Consider the following 16,597-nt stretch of genomic DNA (forward strand, 5'->3'; position numbering starts at 1 on the left):
GGTTTTTACGGTGCGGGGCGGGGCGGTAGTACTGGCATGAGTACGAAGTCAACGTTGTACTAGATAGCGGGTAGCGAAGCGGAAAATTCACTAGCGTTCCATATATCAGAAGTACGGTAAGTTTTGTACAAAACATTGATGACATATTGACATTGCAATGTCTTGTAGTACAGTGCAGTGTTTTCTTGCCTATAAAATAAAATAAATATCTGTTAATATAGCTATAATACGTTTTTTCTGACCTACAAAACTAAAAAATAAAAAAATAGATTAAACCAAAATATATACACTCTATAGTTACAGCATTATTACCTTCCTACAATAGTAAGGGCGAAGATTGAGACTCTAAATAAACTTAAAGAAAATAATCATTCAAAATAAACAGCTAGAAACAGAACACTAAATTTAATATATTAACGTTCAGAATAAAGAGTAAATATTTCAATGTCCTTTTACTCCAACTGAGAACACCAACGATTTGGAATATTTGAACTAAATCTGTTAAGTCCGTTTGCTCACATGAATGTTTCTTCATTTTTACAACAATTGCAAAGACGTTGCCGTTTTGTGTGAAAAGAAGGGAAATAACATAGGTAAAGGCTGGGATTTCAGTCGATGTGACGCTCTGACATAAATTGGTTATGTAATTTGTCTATGAGCAGGTGCCGACCCCTTTTGCGACGAATAAAGTATACAAGTTATGATTTATAATAACCCCAATGTGTATTAATAAGTAATGTGATAATGGTTGTAACTTAAAAACGTAGAGCTACCCCTATGAACTATAGGTACAAATAAACTTGAATCAATGTTGGCCATATGTTGTTGTACAAATGGAATTTAAATATATTTAAGGAGTATTCTTCTCTCTCGGACCCAATAGTAAGATCATTACTAAAACCTTAATATTGTATAGGTTGTACAATCGTATCCTATTAATCTTATTTTGTTATTATTTCAACATAAGTGAACTTAGCCATAATATTTACGTCCCGGTCGGATGTACAAAAAAAATATTATTTTCATCCAACCAAGCATGGCAATGAGCGCCGATGGGGATTTTGACCGTCATCAAGGCCAATTTTATCTCAATTTGTTTATGCAATTAAGATTTGTTGCAGTTGTGCTTAATGCAATTAAGATTTATATTCACGATGCATTAATCGCTCACTTCTACCATAGACATCACTTTAACATGAGACGTCAGCGGCCGCCGGCCAGCTCGAGCCTCGACTAAGCTCAGTTCAATGTTCATCAGTTGCGTTCTGCAATAGGTTGTGAGTGGAAGTGTTTAGCGAGGTGAGTTGACAGTTAACTTTTTCGCATGTTTTATAAAAATATACCATTATTAATATATTATTAATGACTAAATACATATAAAGCGTACAGTAGTTTAACCTTTTTTTTTCATTTCGTAAGGAGTTTTAAATCTAGAATTCTCTCCAATCTACTTTCGAAAATTGTGTTTACAGTTAATGTTTGTTTAAAGCATTTGTAAATAAGAAAAATGATTCTTCGTAGAATGGGATAGCAATCGTTATAATTGTAGAAATATACATATTTTTAGCTATCTTATATTTTTATATGGGTTTTTGCAACTATATTTGAATCATTATTCCAACTTTCTATCTTGCAAAGTTCCTATTAACTAATAAATTGTATAACAATATCACTTATAAGTTTCGTTGTGCTTTAAATTTAAAAAAAATATATTGTGTATTGCATTATAAGTAAGAAATAATTTGTAAAAGTTTTTAAGTAATAAATAGTATCTAGGCTGTATTTTGCACGCGTTAGTATTTATTCATGAATATTATTGTGGATGACGACTCATTGCTATCTCCAAACCATGTGCACATAAAACCGGTAGTCTACTTTTTCTTATGAAGTTTAAATTATAAGCGGCGGCGATACGTCTATACATGTACCCTTTTACAATTTACGTATATTTTTACGAGTATACATCTTCTTGACATGTTTATATTATTATAATTTAGTATTCATTTTATTTTAAAGACATGTTTACTGAATGTGTTAATTACTATAGCAGACCAGACTTTTTAATTATATTCTATTATATAATGATTTATGTATATCAATATTATATATTCATATTATAATATACAATAAATATTACGTATTAATCGGTAGTGCAAAAATTTAATCTTATATTATTTATTTGCCTACCTTTAACCTACACCTACACTTTGTTTCAAAAAAATGTTAAACCTTTCCACGTGGTTTAGTGAAAAATGCCGCGGTCGGTTGTAACTCTGCGCGTGCGCAGATTACCATGGCATTGGTTGTTTCCACACATGGACGGAGTGGAGAGCTGAACAAGTGGGTCACAGTGACGTATAGCACTTACCAACCTATCGATACCTTCCTCGATGTATTTTAAGATACTACTTACGAATTTGACCAATATTAAGAGTTTGATTTACATTTAAAGATACATATATATGTACATAATAAACATAATTTTATCAATATTGCATATTTACTAGATTCTAACTTGTTGTGACTTTTTATTACTGCGTACTAGAGAGAAACGCTACCCATTAGCGAAAAACTCGGCTTAGTGAGAAACCTCTATAAGCGAGAATAAGATTGTGCTCCCTTGAACTCTCGCTTATCCAGGTTTGATTGTATTACCTTTGTTATGTGTGTTTCCTTCGTATTATTAATTATATGTAAAAATAATAACTCTCCTTGTTTCAGAGTTAACTTATATCGCCGAATACATAGTTTTAAGGCACAGTTGGCATTTTTATATTCCATGGTTTGGCGACATCCACTAAAAAATGGAAGATTTTAACAAGATTAAGAACAATTGTTTAGTAAAGAAAAAATTATGGTGCGATCCTGACTTCCCTGCAGAAATAATGTCACTATTTTATCATCAAGTTCCCAATGTCATATTCGAGTGGAAGAGGCCGGCTGTAAGTATTAAAAGTGGTACATGACACCACAGTTTGCCCAAGATATAATTATTCTTGCCACATTTGGGAATTCTTTTATGGGGAACTCAAACCCGATCAAAAATAATTTAGGCTTATCCAACTAAGTGGAACCAGATTGGGTGCATTCATTTTTACAGCGTTAAACTAAACTATGTGATAACAATGGGTTAGTTTTAACTTTCACTTTCTCAGTAGATTGATGAACATATACACACAAATCTTTTCGTAAGTTCCATAAGCGTAACGTCGGAGCGGGCCAAGGGCTATAGAACGGTCCGTTATTTCATGAATGGTGATGACCACAAACGTAAAAGAAACTACACTTAAGTGAGGTACCCGCAAACTACATATAAGTCCATTATTATTGTGTTTTTATTATAATTTGACGTGAAATAGAAGATAAAGAATTTGTCGTTGGTTTATTCTAAAATAATTTTAAATTTATTTATTTAAATTAAGACACACAATACTTTGAGAATATTTTTAAAGTTAAATTTTCTAATAAGGCATGTCATGCCTTATTTGAAAACTTATATTTTTATTATTTAGAGGATAAAATAACTTTGTCTGACTATTTTTGTGTTTTTACATATACCTGATTAAATATATATTTATTTACTTTTTACACCTTGAAGTTTGTCTTTCCACAACTTTTTAAGACTGATTACCGCGCACCAACATGTGGGGTACCACAGCTGGTAAGCTACCCACGTGATTTCCTTCTTAATGGGCTGGCAACGCACATGCAAGCCTTCTGGCAGTGTAACTGCCCATGGATGGCGATTTCACTTAACATCAGATGACCCTTCTGCCAGTTTGCCACCAGTTGTATAACAAAGCATCAGTTTATTTCTTACTCTAACATTAGACAATTTTCGCTTTTTTGTTATACTATTAAGTACGGTTAAAGAAGAAAGTAAAGTATTTTTTGACATATTAACTTTATAATAACCAATAAATTATGTTCATCATCATCATCACCACATCCAATCCACTAGAAACACAAATTGGTTTAAGTATCTAAGTACAAATCACTAATGCGTACGTTCGTCCCTTAGAATAGTAAAGTAGCTGTAGGTGTAGCTTATAGCTTAATCAATCCAAAGAACTATACTCATATATTGGTTCATTAGGTTAATTTTTTTTAATCAACGTTTGTCTATCTGCAATCAGCCTCTTGGCTTTTATCAGATTTTATAAATTGATGGCAATTAGGGAACGCAAATCCAATAATTTCTAATTTCCTTCCACAATTCATAAACTATCAGACTGCAGCAAGTTTCGGCCTCTTCAGCCGATACACATAGTCCGTCGTTTCCAAGAGGCCCGAAGCTAATTAGGCCCTAACTAGGCCCTAAGCTATTAGACTAAATAACAATAAGAGATACTTGACTTTAAAGGAGATGTTTTCATTTTATTTACAGCAAATGCATGAAAGTCCGATTTTTATTGATGACGCGTTTGAAGGTTTTGATCTCGATAATGGCCCACTCGGTAAGTTATTATTATCTATTTAGTACTATGTAAATTATTTATTGCAATAACTTTATTGGTTTGGAGTTAGGGTTTAGAGGACCTCCTCTTTGTGTTTTCCGTTGTTCGAAGCGAGACAGCCGTTTGGATTAATTCTGATACAAATTTTTATCGATCTTTTTCATAAATTATTAGACAACAGAGATCTATATATATAAAAATGAATTTTTCAGTGCATAGCGCTTTTACTATTTAAACTTTTTTCATGTAGCCTTATGGTGTTTGACATAAGATAGTAGTAGCAAAAAAATCAATATAGTTGAAAACAAATGCTTTGATCAGAGTTATTATATTGGTAATCAATATTAATAGTTAGGACAACGTCTGTCGGGTTCGCTAGTTATTAATAATAATATCATTTAAGAAATGGGTACTTAATTATAAACTTAACAAACTGTATTTTTTAAGGAGACTTGTGGCTAATGGGTTGTATGGAGGTTCTCCACAAGTTTAAGGGAATTTTCAAACATGTTGTGCCAGTAGACCAAAACTTCCGTTCAAATTATGCTGGGATTTTCAGGTATTCCAATCAGTAGTTCAAATAAAACGAAGTTTTATTTGTTAGTCTAAGTTCTTCTTTCAGTTACTTAACGGCAGTCCTTAAATAAAAATATGTAATTGTTATTTTAATGCCTACAATAAAAAACAATATGTATTATATTCATTAATCATTTATTTTACTGGAGATTGTCCAGGGGATGGTTTCTTTATTTACATATTTATCTCAAACCTTTTTATTTTGGGTTAAAAACAGTGTGGTTCTTGTGGCAGTGTACCTTTAATGCTGGCAGGATTTCCTCGCTGTATTGCGATACTTATTCGTTGACCGAGGAAAGCGTCAGCTCTGGGGAAGGGAAGAAAATCAAAGCCGGAATTATGTTACGAAATTAGTGGCATGAAATTAATTTAGTGATAATAGTTTTACCAACAGTTTCACATGTAATTCAATATTTTCGTAATGTAATCATTGTTTTCCTGAACTCAAATAAGTTTCATGCCAGGCGTGATTTTTTTGTGATATTAGTTTCATGCAACTAATTTCGTGATGGAGATGCGACGTGAAACTACTCGCGAAAACGCGATGCCACCCTAAATACGTATGATAAAGACTTAAAACTATTTCCAGTTGCTAAAACGCAGTGTAAAGTTTAAGTTTTGCTGGTAACGCTTCTCGACTTTATCTTGTTTAGGTATTTTGTTAGATACTCTTCTCAGTAAAAAAAAATAATTATCTTCACTCATACGAAAATAGGTTTCATGCCTTTCACGATCTTCATCTGCTAATACAGAGACTAACTTCATTGCAACCAAATGCTTTCTTGTTAACAATCCTCGAATCGTTTTTTCTTAATAGTATTTTTTAAGGTTAGAGATAAACATGATTACATTGTATATGGAAAATATAGCTTTGATGCTGATGGATGGGGCCATGGTTACTGAGATGCTGTGGATTTCACGATACTTATTACAGCTTAACAATAATTTATTATTTCAAATATTTTAGATTTCGTATATGGTGGAACGGGAAATGGGAAGTCGTAATGGTTGATGACAGGTTACCAACTGTGAATGGAGAGTTCGTTTTCATACACAACACTCACGGCATGCAATTATGGGCAGCTTTATTAGAAAAAGCTTATGCAAAGTACGTACAAAATGACAAATTCTGATTTATCATTTATCATACGCTGATATTAAAATATCTGCGTAATAATTTAATAAAATTTATGCAAAAATCCGGTAATAATGATAATGAGTTATAATAATTACTCATTAATTATTTAGTTAATAATTATTATAAGCATAATCATTATTCTTGTTTCTAGATTGCACGGTTCTTATGAAGCCCTTAAATATGGCAATGCTGACGATGCTCTTATGGACCTCACTGGGGGTATAGTTGAAAGTAGTCCATTACCTCTACTTAATCAGGTGAAAGTACTACATCATCGTTTAAAATCAGTCTCAACTATCGCCCTTGCATTTGCCCCGTCAGGACCTGGACCATTTGAATCAATTACGAATTCTAAACTATTTCTTATATACGAAACAGATAAAGTAAGTTACTCCGAGATAAACGTTGCTTTAGTTTGGAGATTCGTTTTAACATTTCTTTGACTTTATACAGGTTATGACCTCAGATGGTTTTATCTATATAGTCCGTATAGTAGTACCTTTCTTACCTACTAGTGACCAAGTGCCTAATCGTTTCTTCGAACTTAATTATAATGCCATGTAAGTATCAAAAACTTATAAAAACACCCAAACAAATAAAATTATGAGATTGTCACTACGAGTTCTGATAATTTATTATAGTGTATATTTTATTGTTTTAATGTAACTCCTGGGCTCTAATAAAGATTATTATAACCTTACAGATGGGATTCCTTATCGGCATTTAAAAAGAAGGAACTATTGGCAACTGAGCAGGGATTTTGGGTACCATTTACCGAACTTGAAAAAATTATCAGTTGTATGCGATTATTAAACTTCGATGTACAATCTTGTCAATTAGAACCCACTTTTGCGTACAAAACCAGATGGTTATCACAAAACCGCCAAGGAAGCTGGGTAAAGGGAGTAACAGCTGGAGGTTGCAAGAACAATACTGGTACCTAATCTAAAATACTTGAATTAACAAGTCACAACCAAAAGATTGTTATGTTTCATACATTTTTTATTACAGAGACCTTCCACTTAAATCCACAATTTCAAGTTTCGATCAGTAGTCGGACTCCAACTATTATATCACTTCAGCAAAGCAATTCATTGGAATCGCAAGTCATTGGCTTTACCGTTCATTTGTTAAGAAATATCTTAAATGAAAAAGCTTCAGCCAGCTTATTGACCGAAACTGACGGTTTACTAAATGCTCACTATTCAAATGCTCGCCACGTTAGTAGTGTGTAAGTATATTGTACAGCTTTAATCTTTTTCTTCGTCACTTGTTGATCTTATCCTCTCGATTATAGAATTTAAACAAAAACTTGGACTAAAATCGTACCGAAGGCAACAATTGGTTTCAGTATCTTTTAATAATTTAAAGATCATTTCAGGTCTGTCATTGAACCTGGCATATATCTGATTATGCCAACGACCTATGAACCTCGTAAAGAAGGCAGGTTTACACTTAGAATATTCACATTGAAACCAATTATAATGTCAAATGAACTGGACACCCAGACACGTCTACTTAATCAGATTGTGTTTGAAGCAGATTCTGTATTGCATAATAGCAAAAATTTAAAACTATACGAAATATTATTCCTTCAATTAGCAGATGAGCATAAAACTGTAGATGCCTTCGGTCTCCAAGATGTCTTAGAAAAATCATTGCCAAACGACTACTTACAAAGTTGTGCCACAATAGAAACATGTCGGCATATAATATTAGGTATGGAAGCACCAAACAAGAAAGAACTTACAGGTCGTATTCACTTGAAAAGCTATAAAAATTTATTGATCAGCCTTTTGCACTGGGAGGAAATATTTAGAGAGTATACCACTAAAACAAGAGGAGTGCTTGCGGTGGAAAGGCTTTATGTTGCTTTATCCAAAGTTGGCTTTTTGATTAGTAATAAATTATTGGCGATGTTAGTGTTCAAATACATGAGGAGGGATGGTACCCTGCGATTTGGCGACTTTGTCTCTGCTATATTTTATTTAAAAAGAAAGCTTGGCTTCAGCGAGGACGCTTCTAGCTTGCCATGAGTATTAAAACCAATAATTTTATATAATCTTAATTTAGTAAAACACCAGCTATGCCATGTCAGCTTAAATATAAACATCTATAATTCAAATTGTAAGATCTATATATATATAAACTGTTCAAGATTTTTTTTTGAGAATATTTAAATAATCTAATTTACTAAGTTTATTCACAAGACAAATATAATTCACAATAAATATAACATTAATCTGGCATGGTTTTTAAATTGTCTGTGATTTTAAATGTTTTTGTTATAAAATAATTGAGGAAGCAAATGGTGCATGGATGTGATAATGTGTACATAGGCATGTAAAGCCATAGGTTATTGAAATTGTGATTCTTATTTAAGTAGATATACTAGTGATTTTTCTAAACAAAATGTACATTTTAAAATCTTTAAGGCTCACCAAGGCAAGACATTATCCGGCTTGTTTTACAGTGCCCCATATACCCCAATCATACCAGATTTGCATTTGTATAAATTTCCAAATATATAAGCTACCAGATAAGGCAGATTTTAAAACAGGGTTTAACCTCTAATATAGTCTAAATGTTTATTTAATTTGTAGCCACAATTTTTTTTAAATTCTAGTTGTCTAAAATTGTTTTTTTTTATTTAAGCTAATAAAAAAGTTATTATACTAAAGGTATTTTGTAAAAATGTAGTAATGGTGTAAAAAATAATACATATCTTATGGAGAAAACTAATAACTAGAGATATAAATCAAAAATTTTATAAAATGTAAAGTATTTTTATTATAACATCCAAAATCAAAAAATAAATAATTAACTACAATCACATTAAAAATTATTAAGGTTTAGTTTGTTTTTCATTATTAAAATTTTCAGCACTAGTTTCATCATCAGGATCTAGAGATGTTGCTTTATGCAATTCATAAAGCTGAACAAGCTGCTCATCAGTCATATAATCTAACAGGTTCGGATCCAGATATTTTCCAATATCTTTGTTTCTAGCTTGGTTAAGAGGCTTTGTCTGTTTAGCGATGTTAATAGCATAATCCTGGAACAGTTTCAAAATTGCATCATACCTTCACATTATTTGTTTAACTCATTCAATTAAGTATGTAGTTACCGTCCATTCATTAAGAAAAATTTTTGCTTCTTCAGTACTGCAAGTTTTGTGGCGTTTAAATTCATCCCTTGCATAATTGTTTCCTAGAACTCTCAACTCTGGTGGTAGAGCTCTATGTACTCGAAATATCAGCTTATAAAGACGGCGAACACGAGAAACATGTTGTGTAGTAAACATTGTATATTTAAAGTTGCATATGTTAACTTTATTTGACTAATTAATCATGATATATTTTAAAAATCCATCTAACCTGTTGTTAAAGGTTAAATTAATGACATGATACTTTAAGGTAAAATTTAAAAATAATATCCTAAAAATACAGATTTCATTGGGATTATCGTAATGTATTGTAGAGAAAATTATCTTGGATTGAAGTTTTTTGATAAAAAGATCTATTGAAGTCTATTACCTATGGCTATATGCACAATATGAGCCATAGGCATAGAGTATGGTAACTGTACAAGAAGGAAATAGGAATAGAGAATGGGAAACGTCACCTACAATCTATGCCTACAAATCAACACGATGACGTCAGACTCTGGTATGGTATGATTGGTGGACTCATTTTCCGCACTTAGGCTCGTAATTGGTCCATTGTGCGGTAAGTCCTGGCTAATTTAGCCAGCCTAACTCCTTCCAGAAGCACAGAAGTCCCCCGGGTATCCCTTCTATTTAGGCTTAAAGTCGCTTTGTCAGTTGCGAGTTCAAAACTGGCAGAACCATTTTGGATTGTTTGCAGTCCACACTTCGCCACCATCGTTGATGATAGAGTTCAGCGGATTTCTGGTGACTCCAGGTTCGCACTAGCGAGAGGGTAAGGGGAGGAGCGGATACGGGCCAGCAGGCATCATTCCGGAGCAGGTCTATCTCCATTGCTGCAGTTGGCATTGTTTTCATGCAACCACCACCAAGCCACGGCTCCATAGGCTAGCATTGGCCTGATTATGGCAGTGTATATCAATTAAGTTATTTTAGGCCATAAGCCAGATTTCATGGCTAGCATCTTTTTGCATTGATAGATAGTTCCAGACCAGTTTACTGTCCCAAATCACACCTAAGTACTTGATTTCAATCTTATGTTTGAGTTCAGTGTTGAAAAGTTTTGGAAGTCTGTGCGGTCCAAGAACTCTTCTGTTTGTAAAGAGTATTAATTCTGTTTTTGATGGGTTGACAGATTGCACCATCTCTCAATCACTTTGAAAGCCCTTCTCATGAGGTCCTATAAGGTCAAAGCTCCCCGATATTAAAATAGCTATGTCGTCCTCATATCCCACTGTGTAGAGATTGCCAGCGTTGAGTTCTGTAATAAGCTCGTTAACTACGAGGTCCCACAGTAGCGGAGATAGGACACCTTGTAGACAACCTCTGCTGACAATGCCTCGTGTTGTGGAATTAACGGTGAACTATATAGCTCGTTGTTTTAGCATGTTGTTTATCCATTCTATAAGAGTTGATGGTTCTCCACATGTTCCTAGTGCTCTGGTTATGCTTGTGAAATTTGTTTTGTCAAATGCACCATTGAACCATTGAATGCTTTAACTTCAGTATGCCAATGCGAGACACGACGTTGTGGAGTGATGAATCCGTTGATTTGCCTAAGCTGTAGGCTGTATGTTGATTTGGATAGCAATATCCGGCTATCTCCAGGTCTCCCAGCCTCTCTATCGTTTTTAATAAGAATGGAATGAGGCTTATGGGCCTGAAGGTTTTCGCTTGGGTATAGTTGTCTCTGCCTGATTTTGGGATGAATATGATTTTTACTTCCCTCCATTTCAAAGGTATGTATCGGTGGGATATGCAAGCTCAGTACGTAAAATTTATTTAAATCGCCTTCTCGCGACTGTGTACTTATCCCAGTAGGTGGGTAACCGTGTATTACTATTCATAGCTTGTCAGGAACCTTAGGTTATTTAGATGTTTGTCTATATCTTGTATATCAATGGTGGTTGGTAACGATAGTTTGTGTACCTTCGAACTAATTCTGTCCTGTGTTCCACGTTCGTGAGTCTCCGTTACCAGTGAATTCTGGTACATGTAGTAGACACGTTTCTTCGGAATTGCCGATTGATGCCGAACCACCAACCTGGAGTCAGGTATGGGATTAGTGATGACATCACAAGAGACAGACAATTTTTTTTATGTTTGATATTATACTTATTAAACACATGAATACCTTAATTTTTGTGCAGTTTATTTTGAAATGGATTTGAATTTCGAATAACAACTTACCGTAACCGGTGGTTACACAGCCAAAAACACGTTTGTTAGGTGGCATGATTATTACAAATAAAAAAAGACCTAAAGAAGACGTACTGTCGAACGAAACACTATGAATATACACGTAATGTACACGATGAACACGAAACATGTTTATAATAAATTCGGTATTGTAAATTACCCTATTTCTCCGTTAAATCACCTGGTATTAGGACCTATCCCTCTCCGTCAATTAATATGCTTTACCTTTTATTTTGTTTTACCTCTTATATCGTCATAATATACATTGTTGTTTAGGTTAGGGGCGAAACTTAAGAGGGCGTAAATCTATTTAACTTAAAGTTTTAGACCAAAGTGGACTCTCAAGTCGGTACTAACTACTATGTATGTTTAATTACTCTTGTGTTTCTTGATTGCATTACGTATTTGTAAATTACAGATGATCTAATAACATGTATTTTCCATAATTTTTAGGATACCTCAACTTAAACATTCCCCGTCGTTATTAAATATTTAATCGTGCATGGTATGTATTAACATTTTGTTTTTAATTTAATGTAAAGACAGGTATCACAAAAAAATATTGGCTGACATTAAGTATGGTGAAACATATTCGTAATTAGTTTCGACTTTGTGAATTCTTGTATCATTTTGAAATGTTTCAGCGTTTATAATTGCGATGGCTGCTCTTGACAGATTTCGATGTGACGATGAGACCGGAGAAATTATAACGTACCAGGTCAATGAAGAAACTGGCGAACCATCAAATATTCATAAAAGTTTTCCAATAAATTCAGGTCGAGAACTAAAATGTTCACGAAAACATATAAAATTTCCTCGCGGATATATGAGTAAAACAAAAAAATTCCAAACTCTGAAGGAAAAAATTTTATCTGGTTCTAACACTGTGAGTCACAGAATGCTTCTCTCGATACCTACATTAATGATTTTCCCAAGTCTTGTATGTGTGATGTTAGTGATACTTGAAATTTTTCTACATATTGGTTGCCACAGGAAGAATGTAATGTTAAAAGATTCTAATCTATTTTATCAAAGCCCATTTCATGTTGTTACAAGTATATTTTGTGGAGTATGCAGAGATAGTAATACAGCCTTAAAAATAACTGCTCTACAAGATAAAAGGCGCTTCCATTATGATTATTTTACTGGTTCATAGAATTCATTTGAGAAATATCACCTATAAATCTAAAATTTAATTAAGGGAATTTACATATTACTAAATTTTGTTATAAGACTTCATTTGTAATTTCTTTATTTATATAAAACTCATTTGTTATCAGCCCTGCAATAAAATCCAAATTTTCCATCTTATAACATCTACATGTTAATGTTTGAACAAAGTTAATATAATTTTTTTATAAAATAATAATTGTACTTGTTTCAAAATATTGTTTCATTTTCCAGCAACTTATTGTAACTAATCACACTTAAATACAAATAATTTTGAGATATCATGTTAAGTTTTTTACAGTAATATAAGGTGACAATACTGATTGTGTCAGTTATTATAAGAGAATAAGAGCCCTTTATTACATTTAACTTTCAAATTGTGTGTGTTATAAAAAGATTATTTGAATTCAGCTAAAGTTTCTTACATTGTGAAGCACTCAGCATTACTAGGGGCAATATAAAGTGATGTGTATGATGCAATGATCTTGTATTAAATGTCAGTCTATTTTTCGACATAGGACCTTTCAGATATCATACCTTTATTCTTAAAATAAAATATCCTTTTAAAAAATCGTGCACCGTGCCGAATACTGCGATATCATCTTTCAAATTTATGGCCCATGAGATGTTCCGTAAACCGCCGACATTTACGAAGACCTAATACCGGTATGGAGGATGTTACACAAGTTCGTAGTTTGTTGCATAATTGCAGCAATTCTTGGTGAAAACAACTTTAGTGAGTTTGCCACGCCGTTGCTTTATTGCCTTTAAGAATTTCATCTGGTACTGCGTAATTTTTTGTGTCATAATTAACTGTAGAAAAAAAAATTTTCAAGCAAAGATATTTTAATTTCAATTTTATCAATTTTTAACAACACGGTTTATGGCCACGTAATATTAAGTGACAATCGGCAATCGAATTCTAGAATATTATTTAAATGTCAATACCTAGGAAATACTGAAAGATCTTTGGAAAATGAAAAACGACATATATAGAATGTTGCTAATACTTTTTTGTTTTTCGAAGAAATCTCCGTTTCTCTGCATCTGTAGGCCTCGTAAAGCGAATACCTTGAATTTTATTTTTAGTTCATGGGAATAATTGAAAGTAGCAGGGCGGCCAGGTCAGGACTGTATGGCGGATGACTCATTATCTTGACACCTGCCATAGTCAAATATTCACCAGTCCATGTGAAGGTGTTTCTGGTCGTCGGTTAAAGTATGGGGAATCCATCTAATTACAAGCTTCCTGTCGCCTAAATGTCCGTGTAATATTTTTTGAACTTGTTTCATACCAATGTCTAGGCTTTCCCCGTATCTGCTGATAGGTCACTCTCTTATCTTCCTCTTTCATGCGTCGCATAGCTCTGATGCTTCATCTTCAGTAGTCACCGTTAAAGGACGTCCCTCACGCGGATCATCATTGAGATTGCTACGACCACGCTCGTTAAAACAATTGTAAATAGTGGTACGAGATGGGGCTTCATTAAGAAATGCTAATCGCAGTCTATCATAGCTTTGTTGTTGAGTAAGCCCACAACGAGTCATAATAAATCATTAACCGAAAATTTACTCGCGTTAGGTTCATTTTCACGTGTAACAAGAGTTTTAGATTTGCTTCCAATTTACAAACACAAATGAATACGATATACTACATTAGGTTACCAAAGAGTTCTAAAATTAAAATTAAAAAAGTTTTCATTAGCAATGTTTCTAACTGGCTAGTTCTAAATATTTTCTGTGTTACCCCGTATTTATATATATATATATACATATCTAGATGTCGCAGCCAACTAGCTTAATTAGCCATTCAATTAACAGCCTACCCTTTTAACTAAACGGCGCCGTTTAACTAACGGCCTGAAATATATTTAGCCGTAGGGTTTGTTACAGTATTTTATAAAGTGGCTGGATAATGCTTAAGCCATTCGTACAATAGTGATTATTTGGCACAAATAAAAAAGGAGAAGCATGACATAAAAAGTCTTTGTTTTAAAATTAAATTGCTTAAGTGAAATTCTTATTATTATTGTCACTACACTCTTACATTGTACTTGGTGTTTTTCATGAAGCTTTGAAAAACCATCAAAGTTGTGGTTTGGCGACGCCATATTGACAGTTTGAAGATTTTCGTTCAAGTTCGAGAGTGGCAGAAAGTGGAATTAAATTTAAATTAACAGTCAGTCAGTCTAGGCAAGTAATGAAACGTCATTGATCCAAGTCATTTGCCTAGCTGTTTGATCATCTTTCAGGCCGTTAGTTCAATTAACGGCTAGGCTGTTAATTGAACGACTAATTAAGCTATTTGGCTGCGATAGATATACCATAAAATAATGTTCCATTTGTTAAAAGTACTTTTTCATATTAAAAAATCTATACTATTATTAGTATTATATTGACAAGAATCTCATTAGAACACAATTAAAATAGTTTTTATTGCCATCTCTATATTAAGTCCTAACTATAACCAAACACGAAATAAATACAATGTGCATAAATAAAGTCGCATTTAACTGACTTAAAAAAATTAGGTTATTATTTCGATATTTTATTCCGGGTATCAAATTATTATAACTTGCATTTATATTAGGTCCTTACATATGAAATTAGCGTTTTGTATGGGAGGAACAAAAAGTCGAATATTTTTAAATATAATATATTTAATTAATCAAAGTATGAACCATTGTTTTCTATGCCTTTTGCTATTTCATAGATAGTTCATTGATCCCTTTACTCAAAATAAAAAAACAGTCGGACGGGAATCAATAAAATCTGTGAAGGCGATTTGGACTGCCCCATCAGAGTTAATTTTTTTCCCTTGCAAGAAGTTGTCCAAATTTCTTAAAAATGGTAATCTGTTGGAGCAAGGTCCGGGGAGTACGGAGGATATCTTAGACATTCCAATTGAAGTTCTTCTAATTTGGTAGCCGTCTGTTGTGCAGTGTGTGGTCTAGCGGTCTAATGTAACGCAGCAGTCGACGCGCGTTTTCCGGTTTGCTTCAGTCAATTCGTGAGGTACCCACCTTTCAAGCTTTTTAATCTTCCCAATTTGCTTCAAGTGAATTAAAACAGTTTTATCACTAACACCGCAACCTGCAGCTAACTCGGACGTGGTTTGCGATGGATCCGCTTCCACAATAGCCTTCAATACTTCATTATTAACTTGGGTCTCAGGCCGTCCACGGGGCTTGTTCTGCAGGTCGAAATTTCCAGAACGAAAACGTTGGAACAAAAAACGAACTGTGTTTTCTTTTGCAACATGACCGCCATACACATCATTCACCCTTCGAGTCGATTCCGCAGCACTAGTGCCACGGCGGAACTCGTACTCGTAAATAATGCGATACTTTAAGTTTTCCATTTTGCAAAATGAGTGACGCAAACAGAAAAAAACAGAAGAAAAACACAAATGAATGGCGGTCATCGAAGCACAAATACATGAGTAAATAGCTGTACAAATTTGAATTTGAAATTCCTAACCAAAGAGGAGGTATTTGAGGTCAAAGTCGCCAGTACGACAAAACGCCAATTTCTTATGTAAGGACCTAATATTTTACTTTGCAGCGAATATGTCCTATAGACAGTATTTTGTTAAAGATGGTCTCGTGAATAACCCAAAGCTCGCGCCGCCGCGTTCTAATTACTGGCCTACTCCATGAATATAAGTGGAGACGTGCAGAGGTTTATATAATAAGCTTAATTAACTTAGAAACCCTCAGGGTTCATCAGGGTTTCTAAGTGTCGTAATAATAAATATAGTAGATAGATAGACAGTAAACTGAGTCATGATTCCTGCGATAGATTTAAATCTGGGATTATTATTAAAAATCAATCTTGCTTTCGTCTATCCATCTTAAGGACTATCAAAGTAGAATAATATAATAAGCTCGT

The 16,597-nt window shown here is 33.5% G+C and overlaps 3 protein-coding genes and 1 long non-coding RNA gene across 6 annotated transcripts; 2 read left to right on the forward strand and 2 right to left on the reverse strand.

Annotated features, from left to right (window-relative positions):
- The first annotated feature begins 1,242 nt into the window (after positions 1-1,242).
- Positions 1,243-8,616, forward strand: LOC123718821 (calpain-C-like). Of its 3 annotated transcripts, none has more exons than XM_045675727.1 (11): positions 1,274-1,299; positions 2,546-2,640; positions 2,722-2,942; positions 4,388-4,457; positions 4,905-5,016; positions 6,001-6,141; positions 6,323-6,554; positions 6,625-6,731; positions 6,875-7,107; positions 7,183-7,402; positions 7,553-8,616. In XM_045675727.1, the coding sequence occupies exons 3-11, from the start codon at positions 2,805-2,807 to the stop codon at positions 8,205-8,207; spliced, it is 1,908 nt and encodes a 635-aa protein (XP_045531683.1). In that variant the 5' UTR covers positions 1,274-1,299; positions 2,546-2,640; positions 2,722-2,804; the 3' UTR covers positions 8,208-8,616. The 3 variants fall into 3 exon arrangements, with proteins under 3 accessions (XP_045531684.1, XP_045531683.1, XP_045531685.1); XM_045675729.1 differs by lacking the exon at positions 7,553-8,616 and adding an exon at positions 7,469-7,514 and having other exon boundaries at positions 1,275-1,299; XM_045675728.1 differs by lacking the exon at positions 2,546-2,640 and having other exon boundaries at positions 1,243-1,299.
- LOC123718823 lies at positions 4,871-8,750 on the reverse strand. Its single transcript, XR_006755068.1, has 3 exons — positions 8,613-8,750; positions 5,273-5,340; positions 4,871-5,095 (listed from the first exon to the last, which is right to left on the reverse strand). It is a non-coding gene; the product is annotated as an uncharacterized LOC123718823 (long non-coding RNA).
- A 202-nt stretch (positions 8,751-8,952) lies between these two features.
- On the reverse strand, positions 8,953-9,707 carry LOC123718822 (succinate dehydrogenase assembly factor 3, mitochondrial). Its single transcript, XM_045675730.1, has 2 exons — positions 9,299-9,707; positions 8,953-9,226 (listed from the first exon to the last, which is right to left on the reverse strand). Exons 1-2 carry the CDS (start codon positions 9,473-9,475, stop codon positions 9,017-9,019), a joined length of 387 nt encoding a protein of 128 aa, XP_045531686.1. The 5' UTR covers positions 9,476-9,707; the 3' UTR covers positions 8,953-9,016.
- Positions 9,708-11,890: 2,183 nt separating this feature from the next.
- LOC123718553 lies at positions 11,891-12,924 on the forward strand. Its single transcript, XM_045675168.1, has 2 exons — positions 11,891-12,041; positions 12,181-12,924. Exon 2 carries the CDS (start codon positions 12,195-12,197, stop codon positions 12,690-12,692), a length of 498 nt encoding a protein of 165 aa, XP_045531124.1. The 5' UTR covers positions 11,891-12,041; positions 12,181-12,194; the 3' UTR covers positions 12,693-12,924.
- The last annotated feature ends 3,673 nt before the right edge of the window (positions 12,925-16,597 follow it).

Source organism: Pieris brassicae, chromosome Z, assembly GCF_905147105.1.
Source record: "Pieris brassicae chromosome Z, ilPieBrab1.1, whole genome shotgun sequence".
NCBI classification, from domain to species: domain Eukaryota; kingdom Metazoa; phylum Arthropoda; class Insecta; order Lepidoptera; family Pieridae; genus Pieris; species Pieris brassicae.

Bases quoted from the DNA above. Each gene is read 5' to 3' on its own strand.
- LOC123718821 (XM_045675728.1), top strand. From the start codon at position 2,805: ATGGAAGATTTTAACAAGATTAAGAACAATTGTTTAGTAAAGAAAAAA. The intron at 2,943-4,387 runs GTAAGTATTAAA...TTTTATTTACAG, and splicing joins TCGAGTGGAAGAGGCCGGCT to CAAATGCATGAAAGTCCGAT. The intron at 4,458-4,904 runs GTAAGTTATTAT...GTATTTTTTAAG, and splicing joins TCTCGATAATGGCCCACTCG to GAGACTTGTGGCTAATGGGT.
- LOC123718822 (XM_045675730.1), bottom strand. From the start codon at position 9,475: ATGTTTACTACACAACATGTTTCTCGTGTTCGCCGTCTTTATAAGCTG. The intron at 9,227-9,298 runs GTAACTACATAC...AAACTGTTCCAG, and splicing joins TTTTTCTTAATGAATGGACG to GATTATGCTATTAACATCGC.
- LOC123718553 (XM_045675168.1), top strand. From the start codon at position 12,195: ATGGCTGCTCTTGACAGATTTCGATGTGACGATGAGACCGGAGAAATT.